The sequence below is a fragment of the Syngnathus acus genome, chromosome 1 (genome assembly GCF_901709675.1).
Source record: "Syngnathus acus chromosome 1, fSynAcu1.2, whole genome shotgun sequence".
NCBI lineage: Eukaryota > Metazoa > Chordata > Actinopteri > Syngnathiformes > Syngnathidae > Syngnathus > Syngnathus acus.
In genome coordinates this window covers 661,001-678,004 of record NC_051087.1, presented here as the reverse complement: position 1 = coordinate 678,004, position 17,004 = coordinate 661,001, and the positions used below count along the sequence as shown (strand labels likewise).

Below are 17,004 nucleotides of genomic sequence, written 5' to 3'. Positions count from 1 at the left end.
TTCAACGTTCTATGGTCCCGGGAACACGACAAACGCGTGCATGAGCGTAAAAATGAGGAACTGGACGTCATAAATACCACATTTATCTCCCGAATATTAAAACGAGAGCGGATGTGTGTGGGCACAATTAGCCTGGCAGGCAAAATCAAGGGCAAAAAACAACCGATATAGTGCTCTCATATGTAACCAATGATGAAGGACACAGGCGCCTACGCAGTCTTTAACGTAACCAATGAGAGCTCTCCATGAACGGTTGCTAGGAGACATGTCGACGAGGCGTTCCGCAGAAAATACCACTGAAAAGCATTCAAATGAAATCATTTGGAATTAACGAACATTTCATTCAGTCCCATTCGCTATGGTGAGGTTGAGGGCGAGGTGTTTGATGGTCGGTATGTGGAGTTTTAACTTGCCTATCGTCATTTTGAGGCTTAGCTAAGCAGAAGTTAGTCTTTTGTGTTAGCAAAGCTGAAGCTAACTAGCTGTTGCTAGTAATTTGCCTAAAATTGGGATTTACGCCTGATCTTTTAATATGCCCTTCTTGGTATTTTTCTAACATCTACACAACAACAGCGTTTGCAGTCTTTGTTGAGCCAAGGCACAAATTAAAATGTCACGCATTGAAATAATGTTAGTCTCTTACTCGGTGTGAAATCCGGCCGTCAGACTAATTTTAGTCTACTACTTGACTGTACATTACATAGAAGTAATACCTTTAGTTAACCAGGTTTGTAGTCAGCCATTTTGTACGATCTCGTTGATTGATTCATCCCAATATGTCTCTGTGTGTTTGAGTACAGGAGATCCAGCAGTGGGCAAAAGTGCCCTCTCACAGATGTTTCACAGTGATGGTACTCTCTTCCAGAAGAACTACAGCATGGTGAGAACAATTCATCAGATTAAATACAGTCGACCTCAGAGCTGCGATACATTACAGAAGCTTCTCGGCTTCTGTGCTTTTGCTTGGTCCGTTTTGTCACTGTGTGATGAGACAACATTTGAGTTACAAGCAAGCTCAAGTGAAGTGAAAATAAAAGGACACGCACTCTCAGCCATTTCTTGATGTGGACAAGTGGTCAAACACTCGCAAGGAGGGAGCTGCTATAGGCTCCAACTCACACCCGGACAAATGCGAACACCGGCTTCATCAATCTCCGCTTGAGTCTCAACGCTTCGCCAAGAAGGCCAGAGTGGGCCGCCGGCCATTCCGCTCACGTCCTCCTTTTTGTTGAAAATGTCAGCCGGGCCGTTAGCGATATTCCCCGTGTATTTGCCGCTAACGTCATTGGCATTCTGCAGAGAGAAAGGCTTACTGCACACCGTGCTAGCTCATTAGAGCGCTGCCGCAGTGTATGTGTGTAAATGTGTGTGTGTGTGACTGAGAAAAATCACAAACTGGATCATGTAAACCACACAAGCTTTTGAAGGTCATGTAAAGGTCTTTCTTTCTGTCTTTCTTTGACAGACAACGGGAGTGGAGCTGCTCATCAAAAGCGTCAACATCCCCGAGAGCGGCGACAGCGTGGTGAGCCCGCTCGTTGCTCGCCGTCGAGTCGTGGCGCTCGACCGCTCTCGCAATAGGTTGAAAAGCGAGCGCAAATATTTTCCCTTACAGGAACTTTACATCATCGACTCTGCGGGGAAGGAATCCTTGGTGGAAGCCAATGAGAAGATGGTGAGACCCAAACACATGTAGGTCCTTCCATGGCCGTCATACGCTTGTGGGCTGTCTGCGTGCAGTGGGGGGAGCTGTCTCTGCTGTGCCTGGTGTTTGACCTGACCAGCGAGCGCTCCTTCTCCAACTGTGCCCGCTGGATGGAGAGGCTCCGCGCCCACTGCAGGGGGCGCCACGTTCCCGGTAATGCCGGCTGACCTGGCATCGCAAACTTAGTCTAGCCTGACCCCCCCCATCCAAAATGCTCCAATCCATGTTTACATGCCTGTTTCTGTCAGGGGTTCTGGTGGGCAACAAGTCGGACCTGTCAGCCAGGAGGGAAGTGCAGGCGGCCGTGGCCCAGGAGTGGGCCCGGAACCAGGGGCTGGAGTACTACGAAACGTCAGCTGTGAGTTCACCGTTTTGTAGGATCGCAAAAGTCGGCCTCGCTTGACGTGTCGTGTCCGTTGCAGAAAGAGATGGAGAAATGTGACGCGCCGCTCCTCAGCCTAGCCCGGGCCTTTCACTCGCTCTACCAGGACCGCAGAGAGGCCATACAGAACCTGAGTCCAGGCTAGAGAGCGAGACAAAATTGTCCTCATTAAATACATTTGAAAAGACAGCCGACGTACCGCACATTGAGGTGAACGCTCTTGAGCCTCCGCTCCAGTGGTGGGCAGTGTGGCGCCATTTTGAATCATCCTTTCTTGGCTGTTGCCGCCGCCATGTTCGCACCGCCCCCTCCCCCCTCTGCTCTGATCACAGCAGCACTGCAGAGAGACATGCCGCCGCCGCTGTGATCATTGCATCGGGGGAGAGCGGGAACGGCCGCGGGCGAACGAGATGGGGAGGCGTGTGATGCAGCGGGGCCGCCGGGGAGAGGGAGGGAAGACCGCTCTGCTCTGACATTTATTCCGCCGCTGAGACGGGGGGGGGGGAGTCGGAGATGGCGGAAGCAAGACATTGACATGCAAGTGTTGTGCCAGACATTGCTTTGACTTCCTCTTCTCACTCATTGTGTATTTTTAAGAGCACGCGGAGAGCCGTTGCGTTCCCTACAGGGGGCTGCGGTGTTTATTCAACATCAGGACTTGATGCATCCAAGTTCAGAATCATTCAGTTTTGGCACCTTGAAAGACATTACAACTTGTTCACTTCTTTTTTTTTCTTTTTCTTTTAAATTGTCATTTACAACAACACAACGCAAGAACCAAAGAACAAGAAAATGAGACAAATCATAATCGTTTGGATGAGAATAATAAGGCTGTGTTAGTTGGAGAATCAGAACTGAACGAATGAAATGAAAAGCTCTTCATAGCTTTCTGGTTTTGTCCGAAGCTTGGTCCGCTCCCTCCCCCAAAAAAAAAAAAATCCAGAAAGAAAATGAAAAATAAGACACAATACTGTAACATTAAGTTCTACTTTATCCCGCCTGCTGCTGCTGCTGCTGCCTTTTACATGGATGGATGGACGGACGGCATCATTGTTCCAAAACAAGAAGTTCCTTGAAAGCAGATTGGATGATTTGGATTTGCATGCATGTAAATTCATCTTTTTTTTTTTAGTTTTTTGAAAATTCTTTTTAGGGACTCCATGTTGTCATGTCGTCTGTCACATTGTCCAAAGTCGTCTTCATTCATTGGCTCAGAGGTACCCCCCCCCCCCCCCAGCAGTTCATTGTCCCTGAACAAAGATGGCAGCCAGTCTTTTGGCCAAGGCCAAAAGGTTGTCACTTTTTTTTTTGGTGTTTAATTTTTTTGTTATAATTGTTGTAAAAAAATGCGGCAATATTAACCCACACTAAGCCTTTTTCCGTTTCCATTTCTCTTAGCATCGCTACTTAATTATTATTTTTTCTTTTGCGTCAGGAAAGTGGTCATGACGTATTAACAGGTATACATGTATGTTCATGTTGAATAAATATCATTGATACAGGTTTTCTTTTTTTGTTTTTTTTGCTGTTTTTGCGGCCTTTGAAGTGCTCCCTGCTAAAATCGCACACCGCAGTGGTTCACAGTATTTATGCAAATCAAGAAGAAAATCGGGAAGATAATGAAACTAAAGAGACAAACTGGGGCTTGTCGGGGGAGCTTGGGGGCAAACGCCATTTTTCACCAGACCGAGGAAGAGTAAAAAATAGAAATGGGCCTTTTGGATGGGACAGGCCGCCCCCGGTTCCCTCTTTTGACCCCATTCAAATCGTTACAAACATCAAATTGTTAAACAAGGGAAGATGGGAAAAATCATGCATGTTTCCTTTGCTTTTATGCATTTTTTTCCCCCCTTTTTTTCATCCGCTTCCGTCAAACAGAAACCAAAGTGCCGGCCGGAGCTTTGGTTAGACCTTGACATTTTCCCACGACCTCGGGGAGTGTCGCTCAGCGTCAGTTTCATACGGGTGTGGTACGTCGATTGGCGGGGTTGCCGGAGTCTTTCAGGTCTTTCTGGATGCAGTTGTGCACCTGCAGGAAGTTGTGGTCCCTCTCTGTGGAGTTATAGGTGGGCGTGCCCGTCTGGCCCTTGGGCAGCGTGTACATGGACAGCTCGGTAGAGGGCAGCGTCCCGAAGGCCTTGAGACCCACCGGCGAGGCCTCGCGCGAGTGCGAAGGGTCGGTGGAGCGGGACGAGGAGCGCGAGCGACGGCGGTAGCGATAGCGGTAGCTGGGGATGCGCGTGATGGCGGCGCCTTGGAGGTAGTCGGCGGCCCGCACGCCCACGCGCAGCTCCCGGTGGCGGTCGATGAACATGTGCACGGCCAGCACGCCCACCATCTCGGCCATGATGAAGGAGAGCGCGCCGAAGTAGAAGGACCAGCCGTAGGAGTAGCTGTTCTTCTTGGAGTCGCTCTTGGAAGGGTCGCCGGCGTTGGCCGATATGTACACGATGATGCCGATGATGTTGCTTAAGCCTGAAGCGCAAAAAGGAGACGGGGTGAGGATAGGCTTGCAGAAAAGGCACAATAGGGATGGAAACGACCATTTCCGCATTCAAGGCACCGACCGGGTGGATACGGAAGCAGCCGTACGGCGCCAACGACGAAAGGGTGCCCTAGATATTTCACACGTTGGGAGCACGTTGACCACTAGGTGGTACATTGAGCAGCGTTGCCTCCACATTCATTCTGAGAGACAGAGGGCACCCAAAGGCGGCCATGTTGTGAGCTTTTTCCGTGGTTCTAGGCCACGGCCCAGTGGGCTGCACCAGCTAGATCGCGCTAACCCTTCCAAGTCACGCTTTTGCGCTCTCTCTCTCTCTTTCTCTTCGTCGCCCTCAATGGCTGCCTCTCTCGCCCCTGTTGCTAGGCTAAGAGGAGCCACTGGGATTACACGCTAAAAATAAGGTGTCCCTGATCCTCTTTCTTTTTTTCTTTTTTTGCTCCGATACGTCTCAATCACACTCCTCACACTTTAGCCCACTTCTATTTAGCCTTTACTTGCAGTTTGGTTCCGCTTACAACTCCCATTTGTGGAAGGCGCCAAAACAATCGTAGCGATACAAAGCTAGTTAGTTTTGTTGACATGACCCGAAATTGGTACTAAAAGGGTGGTCCAGTCCGGTTCCCCAAAGAAAGACTGTTCTCGATCCGGTACAGGAGCCAGGATCGTCGGGGTTGCTGTGTGTGTGTGTGTTTTTTTTTTAAACATCCTTGTATTGTAAGCACCCAAATGAAGCACGAAAAGCAAACATTCCTGAAGGTTCTTACCCGCTGAGACAAAGAGGATGCCGGCGCTGAGGATGATGTTGTGGCGCGACTTGTAGAACTCGCTGGCGGCGATGCAGAGCCCCCCCATGAAGAGCAGGATCACGCTCATGATGGGGAAGATGCTGGAGGCTCGCACCGCACCTACAAAACACAGCTGCTCGTTAGCCTCGCTCCTTAGCATCGCTCACAGCTCCATTTGGAAGCGTCTGCCTTGGCTTTTCTTCAACGTTCTCGAGAGAGAGAGAGAGAGAGAGAGAGAGAAATCAACGACAGAGCTAGCTTTCTAGGTCCGGTCAAAACAAACAACAAAAAACTGGTTGTTATTTTTTGTTTCATTGTAATCATTTGGATGATTCTTCCAAAGATTGAAAGAGCGCCAAAACACCATCAAGAGACCAAAAGATGACTTGGCAAAAACCTCAACGTGCAAAGACGCCCGGCCGTCTTCCCCCATCACGTTTTAAGGTGACCTCACACTTGGCGCACACACACACACACACTCCCCTTCATCCTATTTGTTTGAACCCCATCTCCTCTTCTTTATTGACGTGTTGTCGCGGCAAATTGTCTTCAAGGTGGCCGAGGGCCGCCCAACACACACACACACACACACACACACACACACACGCACACACATACGCGCGCACGAGCAAGGTTGGCTACGCTTCAATCCCATTTGTAACCTGTTGCCTTTTGACAGCATGCAATAACATGAAAGGCCTTTTTGACACCTCACGTTTGGATTCCATTGTAAGCCAAACACACGCGGAAGGTCTCAATCCGGTTTGGTGCAATCTAGCGAGAATTTGTATGCTGCAAACAACCAAGCATTAATCAAAGGTGGAGTTTGTGTTGATTGTTTCAAAAAGTTGCACACATTTGAAGAACAAAACGTAGAGAATGCAAATTTGGATCATTCATCACGCACGATGCATTCTGATTAAAAACCAAGTCACGGATGTATTATTTTTAAATACATTCACTTTTATATGATATGATACAATTGATACTTTTCATACAATCGCCAACACAAGTGTGCCAACTTACATCGCAGCCTCTGACTTTTTTCGTCGCAATGTGAATGCTGTTGTACGCCGAATTACAATATAGTCTACATGTTGCACAACACCTCCCACTTGTCCATTCCATCCCCTCACATATGCTGCATTGTGTGTGTGTGCGTGTGCTCTTGACTTATGGTTTCATTAGCTACGGTAGAAGCGAGCCTTTTAATTGTGGCTGAATTATAGAGGGAGTGGCGGGGGCGCCATGGGAGCTCCCTCTCTCTGTGTGTGTGTGTGTGTTCGCTTTCTACAACACACACACACAGAGCAAGATCCAACACAACAAGACACGCACTCATCGATCGATCAGATGCCGCCCACCCACATCCTCGCTGTGTGGTGTTTCCCGTCCACACTATGCACTACCAACGCATTGTGTCCGCCGCCGCCACCCACGTGGGAGAGCCCAGCGAGCGGCAAAGAACATGCGCTTGTTAAAATGGCTGCAAAATATCGCTACAGGATTGTCGCAACCGCTTGTGTGCATGTTCCATGTCCAACTTCCTGTTCACGTTGTTCCTTTTGGAGCTCTGTTTGAAAGTGACGCTGACATTCTGCAGCGTGCTCACAAATGTCACGCTCCGTCCGCATGGCAAACATGTCAACACGCGCGTGCGTGCGTGCGTGCGTCAGTGGTTATCAAGCCGCATTACTGGTGCAAATGGTGATATGCCTCCATGTCCACCAAAATAGCCCGCCGTGACATCAGCCAGAGCAGTGACGTCATCACACGGTGATGTCACACCCCCCTTTCCAATTTGCGGCTTGATGCTACCAGGATCAGGCCGGCCGTCTAATTTTAGCAGCCGTAGTTTGTGTCGGAACGATTTTTTTTCCTGACGTCAGTTTGGACGGATTAACGTCACGTGAGATGGATGCGCTTTAAAGGTCAAGAGAGGATTTATGTCAGTAAAGTAGCCTGATTTGGACTCATCTGAAAAGACGGCGCCGATTAGCCATCGCAAGCGTTTAGCGCAAAAGAGGCAAAAGTACAACGTTATTCCAAACGTGTCAACGTTTCATCTGATTGGGAGATAAGAAATGATTTCATTGACAATTTAATAACAATATGAAATCTTTGTTTCCTTATTTATTCCTTAACATTTTTGTTCGTTGCGTCCTACTGAAGGGTCGGTCGGTCGGGGGTGAACTGTGTTTCTCCCTCAGTGCTCTTCGAAAGGCACGCTGCTCTCGCTTACGTAATATCCACATGTACACATCTCACCAGGCTGGCTGGCCGTGTGTGCGTGTGCGTGTTTAACCACTTGGAGAGGCTGAAGGATGATGATGATGATGCTGATAATGATGACAACGCTCCGGAAAATGAAATGACGACCGAGCGCACGATCCAATGGGTGGAGCGCTGTTGAGGATGGATTGAATCGCTGACTTTCCGCAACGGTGTCACATTCGAATTGACACGTTGACACCGAGTATGCTCACCGACCGACGAGGGCCTTAGGTTTATTTCGCGCAAGAGATTGGAAAGACTGACGTTTGCGTTGACTTTTTCAACGGCCCAGCCGCGGCGGCGGCGCTCAGCTCGCCTTTTCCCTCCAGCGTTTGCGGCGCATCTGCTTGGGCGCCAATGTAGGTCAGCCGACACCAAATGCACTCGCTTGACACGCGAGATGACCGCACGGATACGCCCCAGCGCAGCCTCCAAGGTCGAGCACCACGGCTACTTCAATTTGGAAGCCAAAGAGACGTTTAAAGGAAGCGTCATCATATCGTCGGCGCAGATACGGATGCACGCCTGAACGATTTCTGTGGCTTAAACATGACCATGACAGGATGTTGTCAGCAGCTGACATTTGCGTAGCTACGCCGCTAACATGATGCTAAATAGCGTTCCCTCCTCCTTGGTCTTCCATTTAGAAGAAGCTCACCTCAATTTCTCCTTCAACTCTCTTCGCTCTTCTGCCCCAGCGGGCTCCGCTAGTCCCGTTTTTTTGGGCCACTCTGGATAACGTTCGAACAACGTTTCTCACCCGGTGGATTGTCGACGCCCACGCCCGCCGCTCGCTTGCCCGCCCGCCGCGGACCAGCTGTCAGACCCGGCCGGTCGGGGATGCACAAACAGATGGGCAGGGGGCGGGGGGACACCGGGGAGGACACCGGGGAGGAGGTTTGACCCAGTTCGCGCAGCCGCCCGCTGGTATTTATAGAGCCAAGTGTCCTAATTGGCGGGCCGCTGGGAGACGGCGGCAGGCTCGCCGGCCTCCTCCTTGCCCTTCACCTCCCCAAACGTGAGCCTCCCGTCACGCAGTCCTCGGCTCGTCCACGCTCACTTTGGACTTTTACCAGCGTCCAGCAACTTTAGAAGGATCTTTGACATCAGTTGTACAATGACAATAAAGTCAATCTACGTGTTTTGTCAAACGATGACACGTAAAAGCGAACATCGCTGAATGCTAAATCGCTACCTGGACAATACCCAAAGCGACCAAACGCAAAGATTTGCGGCTAACCCGACAGCACATTCAAAACCCGATCGGGCCCGACTCACGTAGGAAGTACTCGGAAGCGTCGGCCTCGTAGTCGGCGTCTTCCGGGAAGTGGTCGATCTGTTTGCACATGCCTTTGAAGGAACCTGACGGACACAGAAGAAGAATATCGTTGAAACCAAAGCAAAGTGGGAAAAGGCGCGCGGACAGACGGCGTAGCTAACGACGCTTCGACCCCATCGCGAGCCCACGGACGTGTTTTCGGCTTCAAGCTAAACCCGCGGGCTCTTTGAAAGACTCGATTCATTTTGAAATAACAATTAGGACAAGCGGCGCATCCGAGCCCGGCCGAGCATTAGCCGGCTAGCTTGATTTGCTAGCTGAAGCGATCAAGAGCCCGCGGATATGATTTTGGCTTCAAGCTAATCCCGCGAGCTCTTTGAAAGAGTCATTTTTAAATAACAATTATCCGGCCGGCTAGCTTGATTGGCTAGCTAAAGTGATCACGTGACAAGAGTTGAAGTGACGAAGCAAGACAAATGCTGCTAACACGTCAACAAGAGAACAAGGATTTGCTCCTGCTGTTGCTAAACAGCAAGAAAACATGAAGATGGAGCTTGTCGCCAGGCCAAAGGCCAAGTGAACGATACTTCCATATGAAAGACGACGGCTGCGGACCGTTTGCTGATACGCGGAGGATTCGGCCCTCTTGAATAAAACACGCGGCGGCGGCGGCTTCCATAAAAAGCACGGCATCATCCGTGTGTGCGTTTCACACCTCGGGAGTTGGCTAAGTTGTCGCTACGTCGCCGTCCCACGTCGGACACGTCGCCCACACCGGCGCCTAGTGTCGCCGCTGAATACTTGATACAAAGTGGCCCTTTGTGGTGGGAAAACACACAAATGCTCCCCCCCACCCCCAAAGTCGGTCAGCGACCGGCGTCTCCGCTCCACTAAAACGTTTTGCGGCCAATATCAACATGGGATATTTTCTTACACTTTCATCGGACGCTTTTGTTATTGAAATGATTTTTTTCCCCACATCCTGCTAAATGTTTCCATCGCAGTAAAAATGGCATTCCTTCAGATTTTTTCTCCAAACACCAATATTATTGGTCAAAAGTCATCACGGATCAAAAATAAATCCAATAACTAAATCCTATTTGTCGTTCCTGTTGAAGTGCCATGAAGAAAACGAGGTCAACGAGACTGCGATTTGACGGCACGGCTTTGTTTCCACGCAAGATGGAAGCGCAGATGAATGGACTCGGACATTTACGGGCCATGGGTTCAAGAATTTGATCATTTCTTTCATCCGACCGCTTCACCTTGGCCTCGTTGGGTCCCAACGTTGCGTTGCGCGCGGCAATGTTTGGCTTTTTCGGTTTTGCATTTTTTCTCATCCCCGTGCTGCTCTATGACACGGTGAATCTAGACTCATCTTAATTTGATCTTAATGGCCTTCATTTGTCCATCGACCCACTTGGCCGCTTTTATTGTCCGCCGAGCTATGGCGCAGGGAGAAGACCAGCGCTGACTCAGCTGTTCGCATTTGTGTCCTCAATTGCGGTCAAAAAATACAAATCATTTTCCGCTCGACATACGAATTGGAGTTTTCAGATTGGAGCCTTAAAGAATGGAATTTTCCAAGTCCAAATTTCCAATGAACCATTTTAGAAGAAAATGCAATCTGCACAATGTCTGGCAAAAGTTTCACGTCCGTTTCCCAAAGGCACAAAATGTCCCCGGGAGGTCTGAAGCTGCAGTACAGGTCACGTGACCATGCTGAGCTAGCGGAGGGCGTGTCAGGCTACAGTGCACACATCACAACAGGTTACAATGAGCGTGTGTGTGTGTGCCTCTGCAATGCCGCCGCATCCAGGTGTGTGTGCATTGGCGCCGTCAGCCATGTTCGACAGGTTCGGACGCCGCGAGAACGCCGGGAGCTTCGTCCTCCTTTGTGTGTGTGTGTGTGTGTGTGAAGAACGCAGTAGGGGGGTACAAGTGTGAGTTGAGTGAAGGGAGGTCTGAGTTGGAGCGGGGGGGGGGGGGGCTATGACTCATCCACTGCATGGGCCTCTGGCTCATTGCTCTGCCTCGCTCGCTGCGTAGCAACGGCTGTTCAAAGGCTCATATAGGTCCATAGCAACCGCCCGCCGCTGAGAGCGTAGCGTACTGGCAGGCCTATAAACACTCAGTCGTCATTTTAGGGCGACCCTCTTTGCTTCCTCTGATGATGTGATGCGTGGCTTTCATCGTTTTGGGGGGCTCATCCCGTTCGGCCTGTCTGGTGAAATTTGGTCAACCAAAGCCACAAAAATAGCTTGCGAGTCGTCTGGCGTTTTCCCGCTCGCAAGCAAAACTGGCCAAAAGACACAAAAGAAAATAAAAGCACAAAACCACATGGGTGGAATTGCAAAAAGTGGCCCGCCATTTTCGGATGTCCGATTCCTGTCAAATTTGAAAGGCGCATGGAGGCGGACGGACGTTTGAGTTTTTTGCACGGACGAAGCGTTTGATGAGCGCCGCATGTTATTTTTCCCCGTCTCCTTCTTCCAGCTTCTTTTCTTCCTCCGCCCGCCCGCCCGCACCATCACACCTTCCCTTTCTGCCTCCTCATCCTTTGCTATCTGGCGTCAACCTCTTGTTCACCCCATCCTTCCTTTGCTGGCGGATTGTTCCCATTTTTTTTTTTATCTCCTTGAAAGGGAAGTGGAATTACGTCTTTTACGGCAACACACTCGTGAAGACTCGGGCGTCTTTTTGCGGAAAATTTCAACTCAACTTCTTGTTAGCTTATTGCTACAATTAGCAAATGTGACGTCTTCAATTCAAAAATGAAATCAGTCCCCCGTCACCAGTTTGGCCCATCGACACAAAACGGAACCGATGAAAACATTTGCGGGACCTCTGGCCCAAATTGAAGCAGAAGGCGGCCATTTTGGTTTCACCACCCACCGCTTGCAGTTTTGAAAAGTTTTCGAGGTCAACGCATTGAGAAGTTGCCAAGCGGATTCCTTTTTATCATTCGTTTGGCCGAGTCGGCATTTTACGGTTCAAGGCCGATTAGCCGATTGATTATTTACTCACGGGTCGAGTCGGTAAATCTTCCCGGTATCATCCTTCAATAATGAACTTCATGAATGGTTATGATTAGGACGAACTCTCGTTACATTTGTCCATGATTTTGTTTTTTTAATCATCATCACCTGTTAAAAACAAATGATTATTTGAGTTGCAGCGTTTATTTTTTTTCCTCAAGGTTGACGACGAACAGAATTTTGAAACAGACACATACATTTTTTAAATTTAAATGTTTATTTTTAAATAAAGACCATTTTTTGATTGCGTTTATTTCAGGTGCGTTGCCGATGAAGCCGAGGTTTAATCACGTGTTTGTTTTATTGTTACGTTATTGAGCACCTCATCATCAGACGAGAAGAAAAAAATTTTGTGCTCGATGAGCAATGTTGTAGATGCCCACGTGTCTTTGTGTGTCTGCGTTTTGTTCTTCCCTACTGATTGCATCATTGACAATCAATAGGCTAATGTCTCGTATAACGCACGCACACAGACACACACTCACACACACACACACACACACACACACACACACACACACACACACACACACATGCTGGTGCCTCATATCGCTTACGTTGTTCCCTCATCAACTACTGCTGTTTATTGGAAGGCGTGGGAATAGCGGATTAATTGACAATAGGATGAGGAGATTTTGTTTGTGAAGATCTCACGAGTATGGTGTAATAGGGCTTCTTTTTCCATTAGCGATACTGCTTGCACTTTTGGCACATAACGACCTTTCTTTCTGATTCACCGATACGTTAAAGCGTTGCGTGCTAATGAGTGACTAGCGGGACATTTTTTAGCCTTTTGTATCTGTCGCCGGTATCGGCAACCAATCTCGATCCCATCGATGGCTTTTTTGACAGAGATATTGCGTTTTGGATTTTGGGGATCGACAACAGTAAATGTGGAGATGCACACGCACACGCACACACACACACAGAGGTCACTCGCTTTGGCTGTGGGATGACGGCACAGGCGGCCTGTCAGCACCTTCCCGCCAAGCGTTAAAGAGGGCGCAGGGAGGTGCCAGCACAACACACACACACACACACACACACACACACACACACACACACGGAGCATCAGGTGAGTGTTTTTTGCGCTTCCTGCTTTTCTTTTCATTTTTTTTCACATGACCTTTGTTTTTATTTCAACACGTCTGTATTTTTGTTTTTTTTGTCATGGCCTGTTTTGTTTTCCTCAAAGGAGAATCAGAAAAGTGTTGATTTGAAGTATGGTGTGTATTTGTTGAAGTCAAAGAGGAACCAGGCATTTCATTTGTTACGCTTTTTTTTCTTTCTAACCATCAACCCGGTTCTTTTCTCTTGTAGTTGTAACCTGTTTTTTTTTTTGAGGAGCGGCGTTTACTTTTGAAATGTTCAATTTCAGATCATCGGTGTTTAAAAAAAATCAATCAGCTCTTGTTTTATTTCTCGGGAGAAGAAAAAAGTGTTGCCTTGTTTACTTCTATGTTCAAGCAGCATTGAATGACCATATCTTGATCTCATTCGTTTCTTCGGGTAAAGAATAGAAAGCATTTATTTGAGGTGCAAACATTGAAATGCTTTTAGCTCTTTTCATCTCAGAATTAAAAATGGTACAGTCCCATCCCTCTCTTGTTCCTCGTAACCCAGGAAGCTGCTTGCTTGCTTGCTTGCTTGCTAAACAAACCAACAAACATTTTGTTTTTAGGACATCAGCAGGCCTTTTTCTCACCACCAGAAAATTGAAAATGGTACAGTCTGCTGTGTCATTCCTCATCAACCGGTAAGTAGCCTGCTTATCAACCAAAGTTTTTTAGTAATTTAGCTATTTTGACTTTTCATGCTAGCCCCCGACATGAAAAAAAATGGTACAGTCCAGTCTGTCACTCCTCATCAACTAGAAAGTAGCCTGCAAACTCACAAATGTTACCTTTTTACAATTTTAACCGATGGCTCCCCTCTGCAAAACAGAAAATGGTACAGTCTGTTCATAAACCAGGAAGTAACTTATTTACCTCCAACTGTTAAAATGTTGTTAGCTCTTTTGATTGTTATCCCCACCTCACAATTCAGATGGTATATTCCCATCTGTCATTGCTCATAAACCAAACCAGGAAGTAGCCTACTCATCAACAGCATTTTTTGTTTATTTTTAGCTTGTTGTAATTCACCACATACTAATCAAAAAATGGACTCACCCTCCTATACATCCCACCATCCCAACTATCTCTGAATGCTATATCCTAGCTAGTCTATCTAGCACTGCATTATAAAGCTGTTAAGAAAGAGAAAGGGGGGGGGGGGGAAACGCATAAAAGACATTGTGGTGTGTCTGCACAGCTTAAAAAGAGTTTAACCTTGCGAGGTTCACTGGCTTCAGATGTCCTCTGTAAGAAAAATGATGAACACACACACACACACACACACACACACACACACACACACACACACACACGTGCTCACATCTCATTCCCAGAAACATATCTGCTGTCACACACACGGCGGCGGCGTGATGGAGATTAATAGCGGCACTTAGAGCCCGCTGAGCTCCACCTGTCACGGCCCGCCAGCCCTCGGGGCTGCCGGGCCCGGCGCCTCAGAACCAGACTGCGGCCCGGGGACAGATCCATCACGGGCAAATCCGTCACGGGAGCTCCGACGGACTCGGCAGCTGGACCGCCGACGTTGGCCAGGCCAGGCCAGGCAATGATGTTACGCTACTTTATGAACGGCTCTGTGTGAATACTAAATTCAAGGTAAATTCCGAAAAAGAATAAAAATAGTTTTGATTCACTTTTAGACTCAATAGACAAGGTACACATTCTGATGAGATCCAATGCAAAACCTTGGACATCAAACTTCATATTTTTATAAGACAAAGTCCATCTACAATGTCTTTGATGATATATTTTGATATTGATCCCCTACAAAAACTTCTCACAGCCTCTGAATTGTCTTATCCAAATTTGAATTATGACTCCAGATGGGTACAGTGATCCCTTTGAATCCTCCTCTAAAACACAGGTGTCAAACCCAAGGCCCGGGGGCCAGATCCGGTCCGCCGCATCATTGCATGTGGCCCGTGAATGCAAATCGTGTCTGTCATGACCCTCTCTAAAATCTTGAGTGAAATGTTTCTCATTCGCAATAAATGATGTTGTTCATTTACAATCACTTGAACGGTAATTGAAGAAACCGCTATCATTGACATCTGAAAGCTTTGAACCGATCATTGTTTTGTGTCATATATGATCATTTGATGATTTTGCGTCATATATGATCATTCGATGAGACGATTACGCATTTATTTGGCTTCACGACCGCATTTACAAAGTGGCTGTCCACAAAATGAAGTTTGACAACCCTGCCTGCTCTAAAACATCTCCAACTTGTAGGTTAGGCCCACCGATGCCTCGAAAATGCTGACGGTGCTGATGAAAACTTGTCCATCAGGCTTACAACGCCTCTCAGGAGTAAACACTTCTATTGCTCGTCGTTGATGTTTACATGGTAAATTCATGTTGGGCTCATCAAAAAGCCCAAAGTGCCTCGGATGTTGACGCTAGGCCCAAGTAAAGCCTCAAATTGCCTTCACGCCAAATGGAGCAAAGAGCGAGCCATGGATTTGTGCCTCACCTTCCAGGCAGCAGGTCCTCCAGAGGCCCGAGTGCGTCATCACCTCCTCGTTCTTCTTGCTGGTCTCGTTCTCGTTGTTGCTCTTGATCTTGCAGACGCCGCGCGAGTACAGCCAGTAGTCCGTTCCCACGGCGATGGTCATGAGGCTGAAGGCGGCGAAGGCCCCCACCGTGGTCAGCAGCATCTGAACCCCGCGGTCAAACACGCCCATGTTGCCGCATTCCACAAAGGGGGGGCCCCCTTTCCTCTTCACGTACAGGAAGTAAATATTTGTGAGTTTGCGTCGCCACGCCAGCTCGGACAAGGGGGGGTGGGCGGCGGCGGCGGGCGGGCGGCGGTAGCGGGGGGCTGAGGGGGGGGCGGGGGAATTAGGGGAGCTCGGGGGAAATCGTATGGTTGGTTTTGGGTGGGGGGTCGCCGACCAGCAAGTAAGAAATAAGTTGAACCCTTTAAAAGGGGACGGGGGGGGGGAGTAGGAGGGCGGTCAAAGAGGCGCCAAAGTGGAACAAGTGAGCGACCTAAAAACCAAACTTGATCCCACAGGAAGGAGGCCTACTTTGGAAGCCCTGTGAAGGCCGAACCCCCAATAACAGGACTGGGGCGTCTGACCAAGCTATTCTAGCACAACCACACACACAAGCACGCACGCACACACGCACACACTCGCACACAGTAGAAACTTTACAAGCTTGCACATGGACTAAGATACGGGCCACCTCAACATCAGGTTGCGACCGACCGCTCTGTTGTCACTTTTGGCGCCCCCCCACCCGCCCCCCCCCCCGAAATATACCACTTTAAATGATATATGCCATCGAACTCTTTGGGTGCCAAACTGCCATTTTGAAAAGAAGCCAGCCCACCATGGACGCCCCTCAGCACATGTCAAAATAATCCATCCAAGAAAAGGAGAAGCCAAGGAAGATGGGGGTGGATAAAAGCGCACAGCCTGCTTAGTTGCTTGGCCTTCCTCCTAATATTCTGGTCCCCGGTTTCCATGCGGGCTCCTGGAGGGGCGCATCCAGGCGGCGATCAGGCCGGGCATCGGCGCTCATGCAGCCGGCCGACGGAGCGCGGAGGCAGCGGTGGAGGAGGAAGAGGAGGAGGAGGAGGAGGAAGAAGAAGAGGAGGCGGCGGCGACCGTGGAGATGGTGCAGGCTTAGCGGGACGATACGCGAGCCTTGCCGCATCCAGACACTCCTCAGTCGGTCTCCGCACGACGACGCGTTCCGGTGAAAAACATCCAGCGTCTTTTCTGCCCAACTTGATTTCCCCCCCCTCCTTTTTTTTTTTTTTTTTTTTTTTAATCTCGCTCCAGCGACACGTCAATCCGCGGCTTTCTCGCTCGTCTTCTCGCCGAAACTGAGAGGAGAAGAAGAAGAGGAGGAGGAGGAGGAGGAAGAGGATGCTTAGAAGCTAAGGATGA

General features: G+C 48.9%; 2 protein-coding genes across 4 annotated transcripts; one reads left to right on the top strand and one right to left on the bottom strand.

Moving 5' to 3' along the window:
• Positions 1-242: 242 nt before the first annotated feature.
• On the top strand, positions 243-2,502 carry ift27 (intraflagellar transport 27 homolog (Chlamydomonas)). Of its 3 annotated transcripts, none has more exons than XM_037251989.1 (7): positions 243-392; positions 801-880; positions 1,466-1,525; positions 1,616-1,675; positions 1,741-1,858; positions 1,954-2,063; positions 2,128-2,502. In XM_037251989.1, the coding sequence occupies exons 1-7, from the start codon at positions 359-361 to the stop codon at positions 2,230-2,232; spliced, it is 567 nt and encodes a 188-aa protein (XP_037107884.1). In that variant the 5' UTR covers positions 243-358; the 3' UTR covers positions 2,233-2,502. The 3 variants fall into 3 exon arrangements, with proteins under 3 accessions (XP_037107884.1, XP_037107808.1, XP_037107965.1); XM_037252070.1 differs by having other exon boundaries at positions 271-392; positions 796-880; XM_037251913.1 differs by having other exon boundaries at positions 1,466-1,675.
• Positions 2,503-2,809: 307 nt separating this feature from the next.
• Positions 2,810-16,061, bottom strand: LOC119123230 (voltage-dependent calcium channel gamma-2 subunit-like). The gene is made up of 4 exons (XM_037252195.1): positions 15,579-16,061; positions 8,931-9,014; positions 5,358-5,498; positions 2,810-4,562 (listed from the first exon to the last, which is right to left on the bottom strand). The coding sequence occupies exons 1-4, from the start codon at positions 15,787-15,789 to the stop codon at positions 4,045-4,047; spliced, it is 954 nt and encodes a 317-aa protein (XP_037108090.1). The 5' UTR covers positions 15,790-16,061; the 3' UTR covers positions 2,810-4,044.
• Positions 16,062-17,004: the final 943 nt, after the last annotated feature.

What these genes read in the sequence shown, in the direction of transcription:
- ift27 (XM_037251913.1), top strand. Translation starts at nt 359, where the DNA reads ATGGTGAGGTTGAGGGCGAGGTGTTTGATGGTCG. An exon ending in GGCGAGGTGTTTGATGGTCG is followed by an intron (nt 393 to 800) that starts GTATGTGGAGTT and finishes GTTTGAGTACAG; the next exon opens with GAGATCCAGCAGTGGGCAAA. An exon ending in CAGGGGGCGCCACGTTCCCG is followed by an intron (nt 1,859 to 1,953) that starts GTAATGCCGGCT and finishes TGTTTCTGTCAG; the next exon opens with GGGTTCTGGTGGGCAACAAG.
- LOC119123230 (XM_037252195.1), bottom strand. Translation starts at nt 15,789, where the DNA reads ATGGGCGTGTTTGACCGCGGGGTTCAGATGCTGCTGACCACGGTGGGG. An exon ending in GAGGACCTGCTGCCTGGAAG is followed by an intron (nt 9,015 to 15,578) that starts GTGAGGCACAAA and finishes TGTGTCCGTCAG; the next exon opens with GTTCCTTCAAAGGCATGTGC. An exon ending in CGCTTCCGAGTACTTCCTAC is followed by an intron (nt 5,499 to 8,930) that starts GTGAGTCGGGCC and finishes TGTGTTTTGTAG; the next exon opens with GTGCGGTGCGAGCCTCCAGC.